Raw genomic sequence first — 22,174 nt, 5'->3', positions numbered from 1 at the left:
TGTTGTCCCTTCTTTACAGGGAATTAGCACATAGAATAATAGCTGGTGTTGAAAATTAGTATCATAAACTGACTCTATCTCATGATATATGGGTGTGCTATCTCCTTCTTTATTAATGGAAAAATATTACACTGGTTTGCATTTATTAATCTAAGTAATCAGTATTTTAAGAAATTAAGAAAGCCACTGAAGCAGGAATTAATGCTCTGATGCTCAGACCAGTGATATGTCTTAGTCTTCAAAAGATGATTAATGCTAATACCACAAGATTTCCCACACTGCTTTACTTACCAAAATATCAAAGAATCACCATCTTGAAAAGTTTCCAGGACCAAGGATATCACTAAGTGTTTTGCTTAAAATCATATTGCCCTATTCAAAGAGGCTGTGCTGAGACTTATGGTTGGAAATTAGTAGGTGGAACTGAGTATACAGCAACCACAGCTGAATATAGAATGTTCCCTTTTACAGCAAATTTTTAGCTAAGTACCTTGAGCAGATACAGCAGATTAAACTCAAACTGAGATACATTACATCCTTATGAAGTAATTATTCCAAGTAGAACATTCCTTTGTTGAGTGTTTGATGCACCTTACAGATTGTGTGTGACTACTGGGAAAAGGTTTCTTTCACAGTTAATACAACACACATAAACTAAGCCCATTCTTATTCAAAGTCACATAAAAGGAAACAGAAAATATTATCCAAATAAAACAATAACAATTATAGTAACAATACAAACCAGGAAAGTCACTCAGTTCTGCTGCTTGGAATAAGGCCTAGAACAATAGGTATAGCACAATGTATTTTTCTGCAAAATTGATCCTTTTTCCAAGAGTATCCTAAAAGCCTTTAAGAATGCAGTTCTACTTGAGTTTAACAGCAAGGTTTCCTCTTATACCAGTGTATTTGTGATTATTTTGTTGACTCGACACTTCTGTTTTGTTTAAGCTAAAAAAAAAAATCCCTATTTTGATATTTTACAGGATTGAAGCCACAATGATATGGAAGATTCTGATAACCCAAGATTTCAACACCATCTTCCCATCAACTAGTTTTCTAAAACTATCACTTGAAAGCATTCCTAAGAGAAGCAGCTTTAAATTATTTGGGCTCTGGTAAGATCTTATCCAAAATTATGTTCTGTGACAACTGAAGGGATCGCAGTGGAACAAAAGCACAAGTGTTTATCACCTTAATCAAGAAAGTTAAGAGATGGATGGTTATTCTATCCAAAGACTTTTTAAAAACCTACAAAAACCTAAACCCACCACTTTATATCCCAAAATTCCAGTCAGAGGCTTGTTTTTCATGCCACTCCTAAAACCTCCTGCTTAGAACCATAAAAAACCATAGCAAACATTCAGAATTGCCAACAGAGGTCCAACAGCTCTACAGGAAAATGAGTAATCTCCTTTTCATAACTTTTTTTTTTTTTTTTTGTGGTATAGGTGTAAGCCTAAATAGTCACGTCATTATCTGACGACTATCATATTTACTGATTAAAAAGTATGCAATGCATTTAGTCATTCTTCCTTCATGGATCACACAGAAGCTTTGCTGCCTTCACTAGGAGAAGGCAAATTGTCAGTGAATTTTACTGTACAACAGCAAAGTCAAATTAGAAAAAGAAATTTAGCCTCTATAATTTCAGGAACTTCATACTGCTACTGCCTAACCTGAATAGTCAGAGATGCAAAAGCTTCTTTAATCTCATGATGCTTAGGGTGCTACACTCACTGTTCTTGAGGATAAGTACTTCCTTGGAAAACAGACTTTTGTGGCTGGGTCTGGGGATCTCTCTGACCCCCCAGCTCTGCCAGCAACAATCCTGGATAGACGTCTTGAGAAGGAGCTGCTGTCCGGGGAGTTCCAGGCAGTTTCCAGCCAGGGATAAGCCTTAGGAGCATGGCCTGAGGCTTCAAGTGATCAGCTCTTTTAGAAGTGATTTCTGCTCTTGTGATCAGCCCAGCCAGCTCCATTCAGAAGTTCCATTCAGGGGTTACCCTAGCCACACATAGACAAGAGATGGAAGACTCTTGTGGTGTTCCACAGGAGTTCTTTAATGCAGGCTTCAGCGAAGGGGGGCAGTGATTATCTACCACTGAACTGGGCAAAAGTTGGGGGTTTTATAGGGAAAGGGAGAATTGGGAAAAGGACCAATGGTCTGAGACAGGGATAAGATGACCAATAGTTAACAGGGAGATAACATAGGGTCCTGAAGCAGGAAGGGGTCCACAGCTTAGTCACCATGACTAGGCAGTTTTGTCTTATCTTAGGGAGTAGATCCCCAGGGAGGAGACCTGTCAGAGGACTGGGCTTCCTCTACAACAGACAGCTGTTTTTTGTTCTTGCATAAAAGCCAAGAAAGCTTCACACTGCATTAGAGACACCTCAATGGAGAACACAGCTAAAAACCAACACATACACAGAAATAATAGGCAACACCACAAAGTCAGTTCTGACCACAGGCTATATTCCCAACCCCTCCCACCATATCTAGCTCATGCTTCCAACTGTTACAATATATGTCTTATAAAGATACTGTTACAGGAAAAGGAGATCAAGTGACTTTCATAACACAAGAGGCTAAGAATGAATATTATTTTAGGAGTGACAAGACAAAGTTCAATCAGAGTTCCAGAAGCTGAAGGTTTTGCCAGCAAGAGCCAAATACAGTTCAGAGGCAAAGACAGGTTGATTGTTTGTTACCTTTAAGAGGCAACAAACTCAAAATTCCACCCGAAACTCTTATGTGGCATTTGCTAAGAAAAGCACTTCAATGTTCAAATCCAGTAGAATAGCCTTTGTCAATGCCTTCAGATTTTTATTTCCTCCAGTTTTTGCAGATGTAAATCTGCTCCAGTGTACCTTGATGACACAGTATTTAATCCCATTTAATTAAGAATTAATTGCAGAACTCACAACAGATGGGTATGCCATGTACACAGGCATTAAGAATAATTAAAGTGTGTGGAAGGCGGAGGTGAATAAAAGGAAGACCAGCAGGTTTTTTGCAAGATCAGGAAACAGAAAAATGGTGAAAATCACATTTTAGAGCATTGACACTAATGATAAAACCCTGGATCAGGTGGTAGCTCCCTGCAGCATTGCACAAAGCTTTACAAGCTCCTACATGGTATTTAGAGTATTGAGCAGCTGCTCCTGAAAACAAACTGATCCATCCAAAATTCTGTCAGTCAGGCAAAATTTGAAATTGGAGAGATGGTCTAGTCAACCAACTTCCACCTTCAGTTTCCCTTCTTTATATAGACATACGTATTACATGTAATAGAGAGAGAGAGAGAGAGGGACTTGCTCTTAAAAGACACACACCATTGCTTTTGGGAAATTAAAACACATTTACATTTAATCACTACATAAATGCATCTCTTAATTAAAATACTAAAATCCAAAAGTCAACTTAAAATTATTCAAAAAACGTCCCAGTAGTTAAACCCACTGTTTTCAGAAAACTCATTTGTACCCCAACTGGTCTCTTCAAACTTAGTATAAAATTAAACTATAGACAAAGACTACTTCTGGCATTGCAATAAAGTTGTTTTTGAATCCTGATAGTATAGGTGATATTCCATAACTGCAACAGCCATTTCAAGCCACAGTTTTCATCTGGGAAATTCTAAAGTGTTTCCAGATATGTCAACTATATCCTCAATATAACCTTTGTCTATTGTAAATGCTGATCTTCCTATACATATGTTTATGTTTTTTTGTAAGAAGTTCATCACACTAACTGGAATTTTTAGAAAGCCATGAGATGTGAGGCAGAACATATATACTAGAAAAACAACCCCTCAGTTCCCTTCTGCACTGGTAGGCAGATTTGCATTTTTTAAACGTAAAGTTCAAATAACTATTTAAAATCAATTCAGCTGCGAGCAACCTGCTTTCACTAGAAACACCATACAAAAGTATCTTATGCCTGTCTTAGTAAAATTAATACAGCATTTGAATATTAACAGAAAATGTAGATTTTTTTTTATTTTTTTTAAATGAGTGAGGGTTTGCCAAAGCAGATGTTGCAGGTGGTGAGAGCTCTGGGATTCTAGAACTACAAATCTAATTCAGAGCTGCCTGCGTCTTGTGGCAGGAGTTCTGCAGTCACCAAAACACAGTTGCCTCTGCTGGAGGGAGATGTCCAGCCCAACCTCTCTGAGGGAAACAGAGGAAGCACACCTATATATAAATATTGAAATCATCTAAGAGAACTTCTACATAAAATTGAAACACACACAAACTTCACATGACTCTGTTTTTTTTTTAGCACCAAACTCCCTCTTTATTTAGCCTAGTAAAGCTAGGTTTAGAACAGCTCTTTTCCAGTCACTGCAGCAGGACAGGTTGGAAGGTGCTACCACAAAAAAGAAACTTCAAGTACCACATCTACTGTACTTGTAGGTGAACTTGAAAGAAAAGCTCTGAAACAATCTCAAAACTTTCCATTCATAAAATCTCTGTAGTTTAGGGTGCAAAATCATTATTACTGGGTCTCAGGGAGCTAACGATGATACTAATTAAGAAAAATAATTAAGCATTGACAAAGTTTTCAACAAAACATATTTTACAAACATGCTTTAGAAATGTTGATAATCAAACTGATTTCCTTTGTAAGCAAGATCTTTTATACTCTGGTAATTGCATGTAATTCTTTTTAAAGACTACACATTGCACACACATGCCTCAGAAGAATGAAATAGAAGCAGAAAATGGGAATTTTAATGAGGGAATGATCAAAAATTGAACAGAAATAAAGACAATCATGATGGGACAACACTAATAATATATACTCTAGTATAGTATGTTTAGGTAAATAAACTAGTGCATTCACAGTATCATAAACTGTCATGTGTTCACACAAGGAAAAGGCATTCCTTCATTATACTGTAAGACCAGCTGTACTCCAAATTCCTGGAACTCATAAGCAAATTTTTAGTGAAGAGTATGAGGGAGTGCAGATGCATCCTTTGGATTTACTTCATCTCCCTCCCCTCCTGACAGATTCAAACCATGTTTCAGATTTTCACAGCTGCCATTCAATTATCTATTACTTTGCAATGAGTTACAATCTAATAATGTGTCACATGTTTTATTTCTACTGTTCACTAAAGTGAACTCCATTTCTGGAGAAAGAAAAATAGAATCAGACAGGGAATATTTTTACTTTTATATTACTCTAAAAGAGAACCATTCATCATCAAGAATGAAATTATAGTCAACCACCTGGAGTTTCATATCTTTTCAGTGTTCACAGAGAAAGCATACTCATACAGAAAACCACAAAAGCTGAGCTATCATAAACATCAGCTTTAATAAGCCATGTAGCATTGCTCACAATATTGGCTGTAGTAGCCATAAAGACTCTCAATCCATTTTTAAAGTAATTTATTTCATTTTATTGGAAAATGCAGTGAACTGGTAGCAGGGAAATACCTCAAGGACTAAAATCATAGTCCACGTTTATATATTCTCCCCCTTTAACAAACTAAATAAACAATAAATGGGTCCCACCCCTGCCCAGGATGTGGGGGATGGTACTACATGATCTTTAAGGCCACTTCCAACCCAAACCATTCTATGACTCTATGGATATTAGGAGTGATCGCATGTCTTTTGCATTTCCCCTTCAAAGTTTTCTTCTATTTGCAGAGTTTTAGATCTTCTTGGTCACATATGTCTATATTAATTCATTTCCTAATTTATAGATTCTCAGGAGAAATTTATGTTAATACAGCAATGAATTCAGTTCTTTGGATATGAAAGTTAGGTCAAGCAAAGATCACCACATTTAGAACATAAAACCATAGTTTGCAGTCACACACTTATTCAAAAGGGCAACTTCAGATTAAGTATATTTATATAAAATATTACAAGACTGGAGACACAGCAGTCTTGTAATATTAACAATGATATTGTTTTTATATTTATATAATATACTGAATATTATATATATAACACAGTAATATTAACAATAATAACACAGCAGACACAAAGCCTATGGAAAGATAACACCTAAATAAAAATATCAGTAGTTCTCCTATTTCTAGCATTATTTTAGATTAATTATAACAATAAAGATATACAGTAGTCTAAAAAGATCAAAAGGAAAAGGAAATTCATAGGTAAAAGTACAACAGACCACTCCATGGAACTGCACTTGCAGAAAGCAAGCCCCGACATTGCTGCATGTTACATTTTATCCAGAAGTCTTGCTCTATAACCCTTCAGCTCACCTTTTCTTTCTCTAGCTTCTCATTCTCACATTAATTCTCACAGTTCACAGCCACCTCAGCAGTTCTAATACTATTTTCAAGATTACACCATAAAGCATAAAGCATTATTCTCCCATGGTCCCACCAAACTATCCCTGAAGAAAGGAGTTCCATGTACATTTTTCTTGATGACAGTCAAAAAAATCCTCTTCTTCCCGGCAGATGCTTGTCCTTGCCCTTACCATCCAGCTCCCTGTTTTCTCCCAGCATCATACTAGGAGCTAGGCTCATCTCTTATCAGCCTCACAGGCACAGAAACCATGTAGGACCTCCTGCAATGCCAAGACTATTTATGAGCCACCTTTAGATCCCAGTGAAAAGAGGGTCCACTCTACCATAAGTTTTTTTAAGCCTGAGTCCTCAGCCCACCACAGATACCCTGACCTGTCTTTATGCCACTTCCAGCACCTCCCCTACACCAGTAAGTTCTCCCCTTTTCTGCCTAATACAATTCTACCTTCTAATACCTTCTACCTAATACAACTGAATTTTGCCTATGAGCAACAGGTTAAAACTAAAACAATGAAAGTCATGTTCATGGAAGACACTACACCACTAGAAATCTCCTAAGAAATTATTCCTTCTAAATGTCTTCATTGCCTGTTTGCAGTTGGCCTGAAACTGTATCATTTTCATAGGATTTAAGTTAAGGCTTATGATAAACACTTACGGCAGCCTGGAAAACAGGATAGATAATTGTCATCTGTTAGTTTGAAAATTCTCATTTTTGACTGAAACCAACATTCTAGAGGAAGGAGTAGAAAAGAAAGAAATAAAATAAATTGGGAGACATTTTGAAAGGTCAGTGGTAGCCCTAACTATAAACAAGACCAATCTAATTAGGTTTTTCTAATGAACAAAAAACTGACCATCCAAAACAGAACAACCATTACTATGTCATATTTTTGGTTTAAAGATATTATTTCAGTGATGCACACATTTCAGTCATGCACATGAATCTGGTGTTGGGTTTTTTAGGCAATGAAAGTTTAGAAGGCTTTATATTCAGCTTTTCTTTTGTCTCTTTCCCATAATGAAATTCTGCAATTTCCCCTAATTAACTCAGTTTTATCACTGGGATTCTTTAACTGTACAATAATAAAAATTTTCAGTGCTAGTGGTCTAATTTTATTCTTTCAGTCATATACCACAGATTACAGAGAAAAGAACCTGTGGCCAACACTGGAGTGGTTTGCCTCAGACACAAATTCCCTTCTCTCAGGAAAGACAAACAAGCATGTTCCCTTTTATTAACTTCTACTTTTCTATGGATTAATTAGAAGGCTTACTTTTACCTCATGGACTGACCTTAGCATCTTCAATAAAAACATCAAGAGCAAACTGAACTATGTTAGTTTATACATATAGCTCTAAGTATTCTTTTGACATGCTCACTTTCAGTTAGAGAATAGCTGCTTCAAAGAATGTCTACACTGGGCAGTGCAATGCCAGGTAAATGCCTAAGATTGAATATAAAGAAACAGACTAAAAATAATTATATATTATTATTATATATAATTATATATTAATTATTACATTTCATTATTAATTCTTACTTTGTACTAGATCACTGCTAGAGAATGATCTTTAACACTGTTGCATACTGGTCTGTCAGGACAAAACATCTGATTATCTCCTATGCTTTTAAAGCTCCTAATCTCATCAGACAATGTCTGCAACAAAAAGGCTAGAATAAAAATTCATAATATTTTGCTTCAGCTTCATCTCAACTGTACGTTACCTTTTTAATGTTATGCCATGTATACATGCATGCATATGAGAGAATCAGGCGTACAAGAAATAACTACATGTGTAAGACTGGAAGAATTTACTGACCACCTATCCAGGAAAGTATTCTTCTCTACTAAGGAGAAGCAAAAAACAAAAAGTGAGCTGTTCTCAGCTTCTGGTGAAATGCAACATGCATCCAAGACACATGGCATGCTAGAGATCTGTTCAGTTCATATTAAACAAATGCAAGGATTTGGAAGTGAATAAATTGGACTGGATACCAATTACTACATTTTAGCTGTCTTTATAGCAAAAAAAAAAGTCTTAGGAACTTTATTTCCTATAGTGATGCAGAATGCAAAGAAATGAGAGACATCTGTTACAACAGTAAGACCTGGGCACAGACCTGCACTAACACAAGCCCCATTTTCAAGAAGCATTCAATGAATTCCCAAGATATGGATAGCAAAACCACATTTAAATACCTTGTTAAGGTACACCTTTCCAACAGCATTTGGCACACTATCCGTACTACCTCATGTGATGCTTTCTTTACACAGAAAAGAAACAGTTGTATCAAACAGTTCCTTCTCATTTTTTTAAATTATAAAGGGATAGACATTGCATTTACCTTCTTCAAGATCAAACAAGAGGAAGCTACTTACTGTCAAAAACACCACCAAACACATATTGTGCAGTATTTAAACTGAAAAAATCTCAGGAAAATGTATATAGTCTTTTAAATGAGAGCCCAGGTTACTGCAATTATTTAGTGCTACCTTTATTTTTAAAATAATTTATTTCTTCATAGCACTTGAAACTGACAAACACATGCTCTTTCATTCTGAACAACTTCAAGCACATTGTTTAAAACTGGTGTAAAAAGAATGCCAAACATTATGGAGAATATTTACAAAACTATTGCCAAATGTATACTCTGCACTTTGACTTTTTACCAGACAGACATTTTGCCTTTCTTCATCATTCAGAAACAAATGTAGGACAGTGCAACCTTGGAGACAGTCAAGTCTTTTTTAACCATCAAGAAAAACTGCTGTTCCAAGTTCCAAGTGCTGCTACACAGCAACATCTCTATCAAACTGTCCCATAAGACCTTCAGCCTTTTACATTTTACTTGAAAGATAACAAACTTCTAGTAGTAAGATTCTTTGCACTGAAGAACTAGATTTGTCATCAGGAACTGGAATGAAACAAATTACTTTGTGAAAAGGTAAAAGTTTATGACTTATCCAATATAGGATTATAAGTAAAGGACCCATAAGACCACACTTCTAGAAACTGACACATCCTTTCTAGCACACATTTTACATAAAATATAGCTATTTTCAAAAACAGCTTTTCATAGTACTTTTGTTCAGGAGTCAGATTCATTAAAATTTATACATAAACAAGACATACACATGTTAAAAAAATTACCGACAGACACCAATGTGAATGATGGATATGAACCTTCCTCAAGTAACTAAAGTAGAATCTTTCATTTTAAATTAATCAAAAGCAAAAGATCAAGCAAAAGTTTTAAATAACTGCTATAGTATTGTAATAGCATTTCACAGCTAAAATCAACATTATTTCACAAATTATGCACATAAAAATTAATATTTACTTTAAAAAGGGATATGCCCAGAAAAAAGGGAAATACTGAAGCATATTACAGTCTACTTGGTAACAGAAAAAAAGTAAATCATCATTGCTTCCTAGGAAGCATGGTAATAAAGTTATAAATATCGTAGTACAGCTTGATAATAAACTTTTATGTTGAAATTTACTCCAGAAATAGGTACATTCTTTTGACCACTTCATAGAGGTTTTTTTCAGGAAAATAACTATGTGCAACATAGCTCAATAACAAGCAGAGAGGCAGAAATCAATAGTGAATAAGACAAGTGAAAAGAACAAAATACTAACATGTTTTATTACCAACCACTTACATAAAAATTCCACAATTAATCTTCTCATAAATATGGAATAAATATAACCATGAAAGTATGAAATTTTAAATTTTTTTTTAAGTGGATATCTAAAAAAAGAGAATCTTGATATATGCAGCTTTATATCACTGTATTCATTTTGAAATTTTGCCTGGTGGAACAGATCAAAGTAATTTAAAAAACAAAATCAAGTTTGTTGAGTAAAGAAGAATAGGCTTGCAGCATAATTTGAAGCTCAAGCATGGGCCCTGATGAACAGCTGTAGGGGAAAAAAAGATTTCTCAAAGGCAATGACCAGCACAACTGTGTCTTTCACTCCTGTAACACACCATAGGAAAAGCAGCAGTCTCTTAAATAACTTCATTATACTACAATTAAACACCCTTCATATAGGAAAATATCCTCTATTTCTAAATCTACATAATCACTTTTCCCTATTCCACATCTTTCCCATGATTATATGTGTAAATGCTAAGAAAAATGCCTCAGCCACAATTCAGTTGGTTATGAGTAGATTTTAATATCTACTTAAGATGGGTCAGTATTTCAAAGAGACTCTAGTAGAGTTTAACCGCATGACACAATAAATGGCATTGACTCAAGTGGCAGAAGTATTTTCTTTGGGTCTAGAACAAAGTAATACACTATGCAAGAGTTAAAAATGCTTTCATCCACTCTGTCAGCTTGAAGAATGTCTTTTATTAATGCAACACAGACACCTGCCAGGTTTTTCTTATCACTAGAATCAATGCTGCTTAAGGTCCTATATTTCAGACGTGACCTTACACTCCAGTTCTACTTTTGTTCACTGTGGGGGCCTATTTACAAGAAAACTTGGCCACCTAACCCATTGTTAGTATTTCTGTTGAAGAGTTTCTTTTCTGTTATACCACATTACTGAGCTCCATTTGGGGTTCTGCATCAGCAGAGGCCATTTAAATTCTATAAATAGTACTTGGTCCTGAATATCCTAATCATAGATGTAAATATATGTGTCTTATGAGACTGGTACTGCCTAATAAGTCTGTAAAACACAAGGACATTATGAAACTGTAACATATTATTATAAAACATTTACATATTCAAAGACTGTAAAACAATAGGATTTCCTTATTATGACATATTTCCCTCCCACACTTGAAAGCAAAGCAAATTAACATATCATCATACTTCATACATCTAACATCAGCTCTTTAATACCATTTATGAAACACAACAAAAGTTGTCAATCTCAGCAGTAAGTCAGAAAAAGTGTAAAATAAGTTCCTTACTAAAACTATCTGACATATGGATTGACTTTTCAAATAATTAAAGGCTTAATATGCTTGCCATTTACAAATCAAAATCAACTAATGTGATAGGCTAAAATCTGTTAGTTAATCTTCTACTGGAGAAACAGAAAGGAAATACTTTCCACTTCTGAGAATGTCAAAACCAAGGCTCTGAGTGGGCAAGGCTCTATAAGTACTACTTTATTCAGTATGTTACCATCATTCCTTGTTAACCACAGCTCCTGTTTCTAAAACCTAAGAAATGAGAATGGATAGATCTTCACTTTGAACATTTTATTTTGCTATACACTGTAAAGCACTGGGTCATTAGGGAAGGGGTGTAACAACAGTAATTCCTAATCTTTCTAACAGTAACCGTGTGGTATGTGACATGGAGCAACCATATAGTTCCTCCCCAGAAGCTTACAGATGCTTCTGTTTTCAAAATTAATAGCTATTGAAGTAATTCCATTAAATATTATAAGATTTTAAAGGCTACAATAAAATTGTATTTGTTTATTATTAAAAATCTTCCACATAACACACTAGTTACAGCAGAAAATATTTGCATGTTCTGTAATAAACTCAAGCTAGGCTAGGGTTTTAACAGCCTAGACTAGCATGTGTACAACCCTCATCATGTGTCAATAAATGTACAATCACTATTCAAAAGCAAAGTTTCTGAACTGATAGTACTCCCAAGTGGTCATATTCATTTGCAAACAAGAACTGCTCTTTATCTAATTTCAAACATTTAATCTAGCACATTTAATCTAAACCTGCTTGGTTCCACTTTCTTAGTTTAAAGCCTGATTTCAACCCATTGAAACTGAAGGGAGTTTTGCAATAGATATCCTGAACTTCATCCCCATTTCTCTAAAAACAGTTCTCATTTTCTTCCCATTTATGACCGACTTCAGCGGCCACACAGTTCTGTTTCTTCATGCTGATATCAGCTACATTTGCCTCTTATTATTTTGTCTGCATTATTTTGTTTCCTTTTAAAAAAGTGTAATGAAAGTATACAGGGGTTTGGATCATCTCGTGATGCAAGGATAGTGGAGGAGAGTAGGCCAATTACCTTCATTCTTGAACTCTCAAAGCCCTATAAAGTTCCCCTCAACAGTCAGTATGCAGCAACAAATTTAAATCTATTGACAAGGCTATGGGTTGGGGAATTTGTTATTTATCAGCTGACATGAGACTCTGAGAAACAGTCTGTGGAGTGTCAAAGAACTCTTGTATCAAAGGTTAAGGACCACTGAACTAGATCCTAAGTTATGGAAGGAACATCTCTGTAATACTGATTCATCCATCATATGGTAAGTAATTTTGCACTATTTACCAGTTCAGCAACAGCATAAAACACTAAATCATTTACAAAGATTTACATCTTTTTTTGTATCATTTACAATGTGGAAATATAAGGAATTTTGTATTTCCATATTGACACATGAATTCAAAATTTCCTGCTATAAATAGCCAAAAATTTATTTGTAGCAAACAAAAATCTTTCCTAAAAACACATGCATTAAATTTACATTTCAAAGAAATTTCAAGCAATTGTTAATTATTCTGTTTACAGCAATGGTTTTAAGAAACTAGTTGTACCAAAAAAAAGAAAACCTTCAAAATAATTCTGAAATAAATGAAGAATCTTGATTATCCTGACCACATCTCCTAAAAACCTCAAACTAAAACAAAGACTCAACATAAAGAATGAGGTTTATGCTTATGTTCCAGAACAGGGAAGAAAGTATTTCTAACACGTGCATTCAGGTGGGCCAGAGTCTTTAAACAAGCTATAAGACAACCTCTGTCAGATGTTGTACTCGTCTGTTAACACCACGTTAACAGAGATACTATAAAATTTGAATCACTGGGTTTGAGTGACAGGTGCAGCTGCTGGTAGCTTTTAGTTTTTTAAAGAATAAACTCCTGCAAAACATTCAGGTTTTAACAAAGGAAATACAAGATCTTCTTGGCAAAATCAGTGGCCAAAAACTTGAGACATGTATTAGAAATACCCATGAAGAGTCAGCAAGAAAACACCACTTTTTATTATTTTAATCTTTTACTTTAAAGGCAGGCAGCATAAGCATTCAGTGGGTAGAGAGCAAACTCCTTACCTACCTCCCAACAAACAGTTGTGTTTTCTCTCTACTTTTCTTTGTATTCCTTTCTTAGATTTCAATTGGAAAAATGTAAGAGCTCCCATCACAGCTTTTCTAGAAGACTAGTTCAAGGGAAAGCAAGATCTAGCATGAAATGACAGCAGCAGCTGCAGAACTGCTCAACCTGTCTTATGTAATTTGCAAGCCTAAATGTCAAGCCAGTCAACACTAATAACAAAGTCATGGCTTCTTACACCTCCATGTAAATCTGTACTTTATCCCAGCACCTCACAGGGAGGGAATGGTTCCTTTCAAACTAAGCCTAGAATAAGAACCTACTTCCTGAAAAGGCATTGTTACAACCAGAAAAGCACCTCTGAAGCTTTTCATGAAACCATAATAAAACAGCCTTCAGAAGCACATTTAAACAAAGTTTTCAGCAGAACTGTATTTTAAACAACAGTGATTTGTGGAGGTTCTGGACATCTTTTGTTATTTTTATTAAGCTGTCATTCAAAATTATACACAAAGCAGTAGTTTGTACCAACAATATATCTAAAGCAAAAGTAATTTCAATCTCTGAGCTCCTGTAGCAAAAAAAAATACCTGAATCAAAAAGATGTTGTTAGATCCCAAACTCTGTAAGAATAAAGCAATTTCTGACATGTGTCATCTAAATATTTCACTCTCCTCATGTATTATTCACAGATGTTATATACCAAAGTCTGTTTGCATATGCAAATCCCAAAATTCTATTACTACCTGAAAACTAATCTGAATGCTTCTAGAATTAAAAATAAAAGGAACAGCTTGGCTTATTTCAAACAACTGGCCCTACAGCCACTTGATGTACTGAACTTGAGGGAGGACAGGTAAAGGAAAAGTTACTTTTTTCTTCTGGTTTGGCATATTCATGACTACAGGTAAGGTCACATAACTTTGTCTTTCAATTTTTGGTTTACAGAGATTGAGTAAGCAGGTGATAAACAACAGAAAAAAGTGTTTGTAATTTATCTCACTGCTGAAAAACAGCACTATCAAGTTAGAGCGATGGGAGTGTCTTAAGAAGATTATAATTGCCAAAAAATTTATCTCTCAAACTACAAAATGGTAGCAAGACAAAAAATAATGTAGCTAGTATGTCAGCTAGTATGTCAACTCCAGCTGTGTTCAATGTGCTTAAACACACAAACCTAGTAAAACTCAGTTCTGAGAAGACATCTTAACTGTGAGGGGTTGGGTGTTCTTTTTGGATGAGGAACTCACCCAGACTTCAAGTCTGTAATCCGTAAACAATTAGTAGCATCTAGTCCTACTTTTCCATTTCTGACCACACTGGAAATGAAGGGCGAAAGTGCTGGAGAAATTCTGTTCAAGGCCACTTCAGGTGACATTTTAGTATGTTTCTCCTTCCTTTTGGCTTGAGCTGCAAAGGGAGAAAATACAATTTAAAAATATCCCACTTATTTGATGTAGATTCACATGTACTCTGCAAATATGAACAGAAAAAAAGCTAAGCACGCAAAAGATCAGGAGTGTAGAGTAACTGAAGTGTGTGCAGGTTTACAGAGAAAAAATAAACACAGGTAGGTTTTTTTCCTCCCGCCTCTGCAACATTCAATGAAGCCTGGTTTTCAGTATCAACATAAAGCCGGAATTATGTCCTAGGCACCTTTAATTAAGACCCTATCCCTCTGAGAAAGAGACATAAAATTGACACTTCACAGCCTAGCCCTTCTTGTGGGCATTCCCAGTCAGTCTGTTATTGACAAGTCACACTTGTTCCGCTTCCCTTGACATCGGTGGAACTTACATTAACTGCAATGGGCCCAGGGGTTTGATACCTCTCTGTATTCTCACCTGCAATTTCTAAGAGCACTAGTGTGCCTATAATCTGTATTACTTTTATGCTACTTTATTAGGTAGCAATTTATAGGACTTCATGATGCCTTTTAAAAGCTACCACTGCTTCTATTTCAGTGGTATCACCACACTCTTTGAAAGGCGTCTTAATCTTCCTTCACATAACAGATCAGGAAGCTGATGTACACACATTTTAAGCACAGCTTGTTGGGAAGTGCTTGCAATTGCATGACTTTATGCTAAATCAATAAGGCCATTAATTCAGCACACTTTAAGAAACTGTTGCTTTCTACGTGAAATGCAGAAACTAAGCATACACACATTTTAAGTCATTGTACCATGAAAAGACTAGAGTATGTGGACAACAACAGACTGGCAAAAGAAGTGGGAGAAAAGAAGGGTAACTAACCTATTAAAATGTTAATGTATTTTATCACATTCTAAGGCATAGAGCTTCATATGAAAATTAAATGAACTTGGCAGTTTTGGAAAACAAGGCTGTAAATGAAGACAACATAAACTTGCCACTGATAAGTGGCACAGAAGTGCTCATACATAAACCCTCAGCATTAAAAAATATTTTAAAAAATAACCATTTAATTGGAAAACATTAATACACACTGCATTCACTTTCTTAAAAATGCTGCATATGTACTGCTGTATTAGTATTCTATAACAAGAATGTGAACAACTCATGGCAATAATTGCAATTTTCTGTTGTTTCTCACACCCAGTTTACAAATATTAATTAGTAACTAACGGATATTCTACAGAATCTACTAAATCTCTGTAACTGGGAGCAATATTAAATTTCACATTCTGTTCTCATGAAAGCCATTCACACTGGAGTTGCAGGAAGCAACGCTCAAGACTGTTTGTCCTAGATATTCAGAATGTGTCTTAATAAAGCAAAGGCCAGTCACCTTAAGGCAAACAGAAAGATTAATAAAATAAGATTTCCTAAAAACAGTAATTATCTTTAATATACTGGCTCCTACATTTTATGGCAGTGAAGAAGCTGAAGACTAAGTATCCATGCCCTGACACATAACGTGTTCTCATATATGATTTGTTTAATTGACAACAGAACAACTTAAGTTTGTTTAGCAAACACCTACAGCAATTTAAGATACTACCTGTGGTTTGCTACTTTTCTACTAAAAGTTTCTGCCTACTCACCTTTATTCTTCCCCAGAGGGACTGAGAGAACACAAGCCCATACTTGACTTATTTCAATGCAAAGTCCAACGGCTTAGACTGAACCACTAATAAAAATTAGTTTAAGCTAAAATACTTTGCACAAGAGTGGTTACAACAGGGCACATACTTCAGTCTGCTAGCCATGCTGTAGGGAAGAGTAATTGCAAGCAGGGGGCAGCTGGACTGATGAAGTTAAGAACTCCTTAAACCACAAGAACATGCTGAAAAACAAGCTATCTAGCTTGCTTGCTTGTCTAGCAATCCTGAAGTTATATATGAAGATTGCAGAATTGTTTCTGAGTTTCACAGAGTTTGACACATTTTATGGGGACTGTGTTATGAGGGTGAAATTGTGAGACATGATACACCTGGTGATGAACACACTGGCTGAACAGATGCACCTTCCAAAGTGAACTTTAAAATGAGATTCCTTATCTTTATGTTAATAAAATTTGCATATATTGTCAATACAAAATTTAAATTACGATTAGGCATTTTTCCATACTTTATTGCATAATTTTTTAAAGTCACAATACCTTCTATTTAACAAGCCAGATACACAATACTTAAAGATTGCTATCAAGTAAACTACTGACTTACTTTGTAAACAAAGGACTTTACAAACTAGGATACAATTTGTACCAGTTTCCTAAATTTCAGCTGTCATATAAGTTTCTTCCCCTCAGTTTAAGTTTCCCACAGTACTGGAAACTGAACACAAACAAACTCAGGGAAATTAAGGAAAACAAAATTCATTGGACTGTTTCCGTCCCAAAACAAAACCTTTGAAAGAAACAAACTAATAGTTGAATCCTTTTTGATTCAGCTGGCGATCACTGTGACTTCGGGCTAATGTTACACAGGTTTCACAGTAACCGTGAAGTTCGAAGAACCCGGGCACTGCTTTGGGCACCGGAGTCAGGATGCAAGGTACTCTGTCCTTCCATCACCTTCCTCATATCATAATGAAGATTACGAGTAGATTTAAAAAGGAAAAGGTGACTGTTGTGATGGAGACCTGGAAGCGTGACAGGACCTGTCCTGTCTAACCCTCTTGGCATTGCCGTCGGCAAGCTGGCTGTGTGGTTTTCACTTTGGGGGCGGGTGGCACGAACTTGTGTCTGGGTGAGAGTGGGAAAAGGAGGGGACTCACGACCGCCGCCTCCTGCAGCCGTACCCGAACACATCAGTGGAATGCGATCAGCAATGTGGATGTGCGGAGCCTCGGGTAAACGCCAAAGTTACCTCAGCCCTGGCACGGAAGACCGCTCAGAATCCCAGAATAGGTAAGGCTGGAAAGGACCACAACGGGTCATCTGGACCAACCTCCCTGCTCAGTCAGGGTCATCCTAAAGCACATGGCACAGAATTGTGTCCAGGCAGCTCTTGAATATCTCCAGTGATGGAGACTCCACACCCTCTCTGGACAATCTGCTCTAGTGCTCGCTCACCCACAAAGTAAAGAAGCTCTTCCCCACGTTCAGGGGGAACTTTCGGTCCATCCACTCCCGTTCCGGGCTGACCCCAGCCGAGCCCCGCTCCCGCCCCAGTTGGTGCCGCCACCCGCGGCGCTGCGCCCGCCCCGCCTCAGCGGCGGTGCTAACACCGGCCTCCGCCGGCTCCGGGCCAGAGCCTCCCGGCGCCGGGTCCCCTTCCGCCCGCCGCTGTCCCGGGAAGGGCCGTGGCGTTGCTCGCTCCCTCCCGCTTTCCCTTCCCCGCTCATTCGCCCCATTCCACCCGTCCCGGCCCCGCCATTACCTACGGCGGCCGGAATTCGCCGCTTGGCAACGGCGTGCACGCCCCCGCCCCGCCGCGCGCCGTGCGCGCCTCCGCTCCCCCCGCGCCGCCGCCGCTGCTCCCACCCGGGCCGGAGGGGTCTTCACTGGCCCAACATTGGCGTCCGCCGCAAGTGCCTGTGCAGGCCGTGCCGCCGTGCGGGGCGTGGGACAGCGGTTCGATCGAGGCCGGAGCTGCGCGGGGCAGAGGGGAAGAGGGAGAGGGCGGTCGTGGCAGCAGGCGTTCGGCAAGGACAGCCCTGCCGAGTGAAGGCCCCCGCGGGCAGCCCGTCGCCAGTGGCAACCCCAGAAGCCGCGGCGGGGCCCGGGGTAGGTCAGGGTCCAAGGGCCGCTCCGGCGCCATGGCCGCGGAGGTGGTGGTGGTGGGATCCTGTATGACCGACCTGGTCAGGTTAGTACTGGATGGGGGTTTTCTGCCCGCAATAGGCGGAGCGACCCTGAGGTCACGGGAGTGCAGGGCGTCACGGTGCCTGGGGAACAGCGCAGGCACGCCGGGCCTCCCCGGGGTAGGCCGGGTCGGGATGCACCCCGGGCCGAGCCAAGCGAGTGTCACTTTTCTCCCCAGGCCGGGATGGCAGAAGCGGGGTCGGCGCCAGGAGCAGCGGGCGCAGCGCTTGGCCCCTGGCAGAGGGAACCGCGGCTGTGGCAGAGGAAAGGTCTGAGCACAGGCACAAGTTGCTCAGAGGGGTTGTGGAGTCACCATCACTGGAGGCGTTCAGGAACGGTCTAGATGCAATCCTGGGCGATGTGCCCTGGGGTGACCCTGCTTGAGCAGGGATGTTGGACCAAGTGACCCGCTGTGGTCGTTTCCAACCTTATCCATTCTGGGATTCTGAGACTCTGAAGGGGGGCGGCTGCGCCCGGGTGATGTCGACTGCAAACAGTACTTTGAAAGAAAAGTGTGGGAACGGGGAGAGGTTTGAACGTGTTGCGTGCCGGAGCTTTGATCATCTGTCTGTGACTGGAGAGAGGAGAGGAGAGGCTTGAGTTTGTGTTTTCAACTGTGCCGGATGGGTCGGTATTGGCCCTGGCCAGGGAAGCAGCGTTTCGTAGACACCTTCACGGGAAACCTGGAGCATTATCAGCAAAGGATTCTGAAAGCTGGTCAACCGTAACGCATTTTCAGTTCAAAGCACCCTTGTCTCCACTGGAAATGCGAAAAAATAAGGTTAATATTGCAAAGAAACTGAAGTTAGCTCCATGAATCAGTAGGCTGTAAGTCGATTACTTGCATAAAACATTTTGTGCAACACTTTGAAATGAGATGGAGGGAAACGGGGAGAGAGGGAGGGCCTCCCAAGGTATTCATATCCAAACATATCAAGAAGTGCATATAGGAAGCCCTCAAAAATTTAGCAGCTCTGCATCCCAAAGCTATGTTTTTCATTGTTTTAAAAGTTTTTAAAATTAATATCTTAATTTATCTTTATTCATTTTCTGAGCATTTTGTTTTTCAAATTAAATACTTGAATCTCACTGTCTTTTTTTCTTCTTTTTTCTATGTAAGTAAGGTTTGAAAATTGAATTTGAAAAATTCAGGTACAGAAGTTCATGAGAGTCCTTGGTTCCAGTAGCCCAGGCTTTGTAGTCAATACTAAATAACAGGAGAATTCAATCAAAATTGCAAGAATTCACAATACAATTTCTAACCTGAACTGGCTGGCCTTGTCAGTCCCAGTAAACTTGCAAATCAGTCTTTGATTTGCACTATTTTAAACACATCTTGATACTCTATATGCAGATTTGGTTAAAATAGATTTAAAGTGTATGTATCTGGACTCCATCAGTTTGTCCTGCTAGGAATTCTGCAATAAAAAAATGCCCTTTATCAACAGACAATTATACCAAAGCCTGTGGGTCAAGAAAGTGCAGAATACATGATTAGAGGAACATGCTGAGGAGTGAGTACTGCTTAGGTGTAGACATGTGTCGCAGAAGTGATGAAGCCCCTTAAATAATCATAGAACCTGTGTCAGAAAGATTTAATGCTCTGTGTAATTTGCAGAACACAGTGGCAGCTTTCCAAGAGGAATAGCTGTCTTGTAAGTCAGAGTAAGAACTATGGAACTGATCTTGATGTTATGTGTGAATGAGCTCTCAGATGCTAATGACGTTGCACTGAAATGTAAAACATGGTGCTTTAACCTCAAGACATTCCTTTTCCTGTCTGTCTAAAATGTGGGGGAAAAAGTAGTCAAAAAATGGTATGCCAGTTTAAGCACTGCTGACACCTGCAACTTCAGGCTTTTCTTGACACTTAAACAAAGAAACAAGAAAACTCCTTACTCCTTTTTTGTTTTGTTTGTTTGTTTGTTTGTTTTTTGTCCACAATTGTGGTATGATAGAAATGCAGTCATTTATTTGAAGTCATATTAACTGGCCATACTGTAACCAGAAATTACACCATGGACTGGAGTGACAGATCCTGTTACACTGAGATGAAGTGGCTGAAGAAAAGCCATCTCACATTTCAATCAGTCGAGAGAGTTTCCTAAGTGCACAAATGCTATCACAAGTACATATCTGACTCACAATTATTAGCCCCTGCTTTAAGTAGTGAAGGGCTTTTTATACATGATAAACTGATCAGCTTCAGTTGAAAAAGAAGGGATGGCTTAATTCTTTCTGTTACTAGCGCAGACCCTCAGGCACTTAAGAAGAACAGTGTGTTTAAATTTAGCTGGCAAGAGTTTAACCTGACCAAACTTTCCATGTAGTACCTATGCAGACATTGTTTAAATGTATCCTGGGTTAGGAAAATCTGGGTAAAATTACTGGAAATTACTAAGCAGTAGGCATGATTCTGCCTAGGTGGAACAGGAAACTATAAACCAGCTTTATGAAATACAGAAACTGTCAGGTTAGGGTTGGGATTAGATTCTAGGAGCACAACTCTTGACTGTCTTTGTATATGGGATTTAGAGGGGGCTGCATATTCTAGATTTAAAGCTAGGGTTCATTTTAGCTGGGAGGAGCATTGGGATTTTGTGAGTTTGTCATTTGTGCTGATGTTTCAGTTTATAAAAGACATGGACAAGAGTGATCATGTTAAATGCCTATCACCCATTTGGATGAGCCTGAATAAATTTTGTGAGAGTTACACAGAGGAAGTCAGACACATTTTTGTATACATTGTGTTTAATAGGCATATTCACTACTCAACACTAAAGCCTATCTTTCTTAGAAGGTAGTAATATCGCCTGAGACTCTACCAGAGCTAGACAATGCTGTGTTATAACTCAAACTGGTAAAATACGTTGTTGGCCCTTTAGGACACAACCTAAACAGTCAGCCCTCTGACTGGAGAGCTAGAGCCTCAGGGTCAGACTTGAAATGGTAGTGGCAGTCTTGAAATGTTAAACAATCCCAGGTCTGTAGAGGCGGGGTACCAAAAACCTTCAAGTCACCATTGGACATATGGTAGCCAGATTCACCATGAAAAAAAAAATTGCATATAATGCTTTTAGTCAGTACAGTAATCTAATGATTTAAAGGAGTGTAACCTCTGTGTGAAATGGAAATGTACAGTTTGAAATGTGCTGAATCTTATATAATGACCAAGACAGAAAAGGACAGGGACCTTTGGTTGAAGACAGATACTCAGATGTAGTTCTGAGAAATAATCAAATTGAGAAGAAAGGGTAGCATGTCTTAAAAACCTTCTAAAAAGAAGGGCCCCAGTGGTTTGCTTTTAAAACACTGTTCTCATTGGAAATTCTTTTCTCATTGTCCTGCAGCACTGCAGTGGCAGAATGTGGGTTTTCTAAAGTGAACTTCATATGATCAAAACAACCTCACATACATACATGCAGTAAACCACACTCTTTTGGCTTAATAGGACCAGGAGCAAAACATATTTGTGGTCACAATCACAATCAACACTTCATTGGCAATAGCAGACAATAGTAGTAAAAAACAAAACCAGCATTATTCTATATGATCTAGATATCAAACCAG

The 22,174-nt window shown here is 38.2% G+C and overlaps 2 protein-coding genes across 4 annotated transcripts in view; one reads left to right on the top strand and one right to left on the bottom strand.

The window, feature by feature from the left end:
• Nucleotides 1-18,290, bottom strand: part of BABAM2 (BRISC and BRCA1 A complex member 2) — a 167,150-nt gene extending 148,860 nt beyond the window's left edge. The window contains exons 1-2 of one of the 3 annotated variants that reach the window (XM_088052735.1): nucleotides 18,180-18,290; nucleotides 14,625-14,784 (exon numbers count right to left, since the gene is read on the bottom strand). In XM_088052735.1, the coding sequence (XP_087908861.1) occupies nucleotides 14,625-14,752 (128 nt within the window). In that variant the 5' untranslated portion in view covers nucleotides 14,753-14,784; nucleotides 18,180-18,290. The remainder of the gene's footprint in view (nucleotides 1-14,624; nucleotides 14,785-18,179) is intronic. The other 2 variants (XM_014261371.2, XM_005532806.3) reach the window with 2 other exon arrangements.
• A 181-nt stretch (nucleotides 18,291-18,471) lies between these two features.
• The window catches only part of RBKS (ribokinase), a 71,167-nt gene continuing 67,464 nt past the window's right edge, over nucleotides 18,472-22,174 (top strand). The window contains exon 1 of the mRNA XM_014261372.2: nucleotides 18,472-18,608. Coding sequence (XP_014116847.1) covers nucleotides 18,559-18,608 — 50 coding nt within the window. The 5' untranslated portion in view covers nucleotides 18,472-18,558. The remainder of the gene's footprint in view (nucleotides 18,609-22,174) is intronic.

This window comes from Pseudopodoces humilis, chromosome 3, assembly GCF_049639895.1.
Source record: "Pseudopodoces humilis isolate 2021_Gansu_Grassland_sample_001 chromosome 3, ASM4963989v1, whole genome shotgun sequence".
NCBI classification, from domain to species: Eukaryota; Metazoa; Chordata; class Aves; order Passeriformes; family Paridae; genus Pseudopodoces; species Pseudopodoces humilis.
Note: the sequence above shows the minus strand (reverse complement) of the source record. Positions and strands in the feature narration are given on the sequence as shown.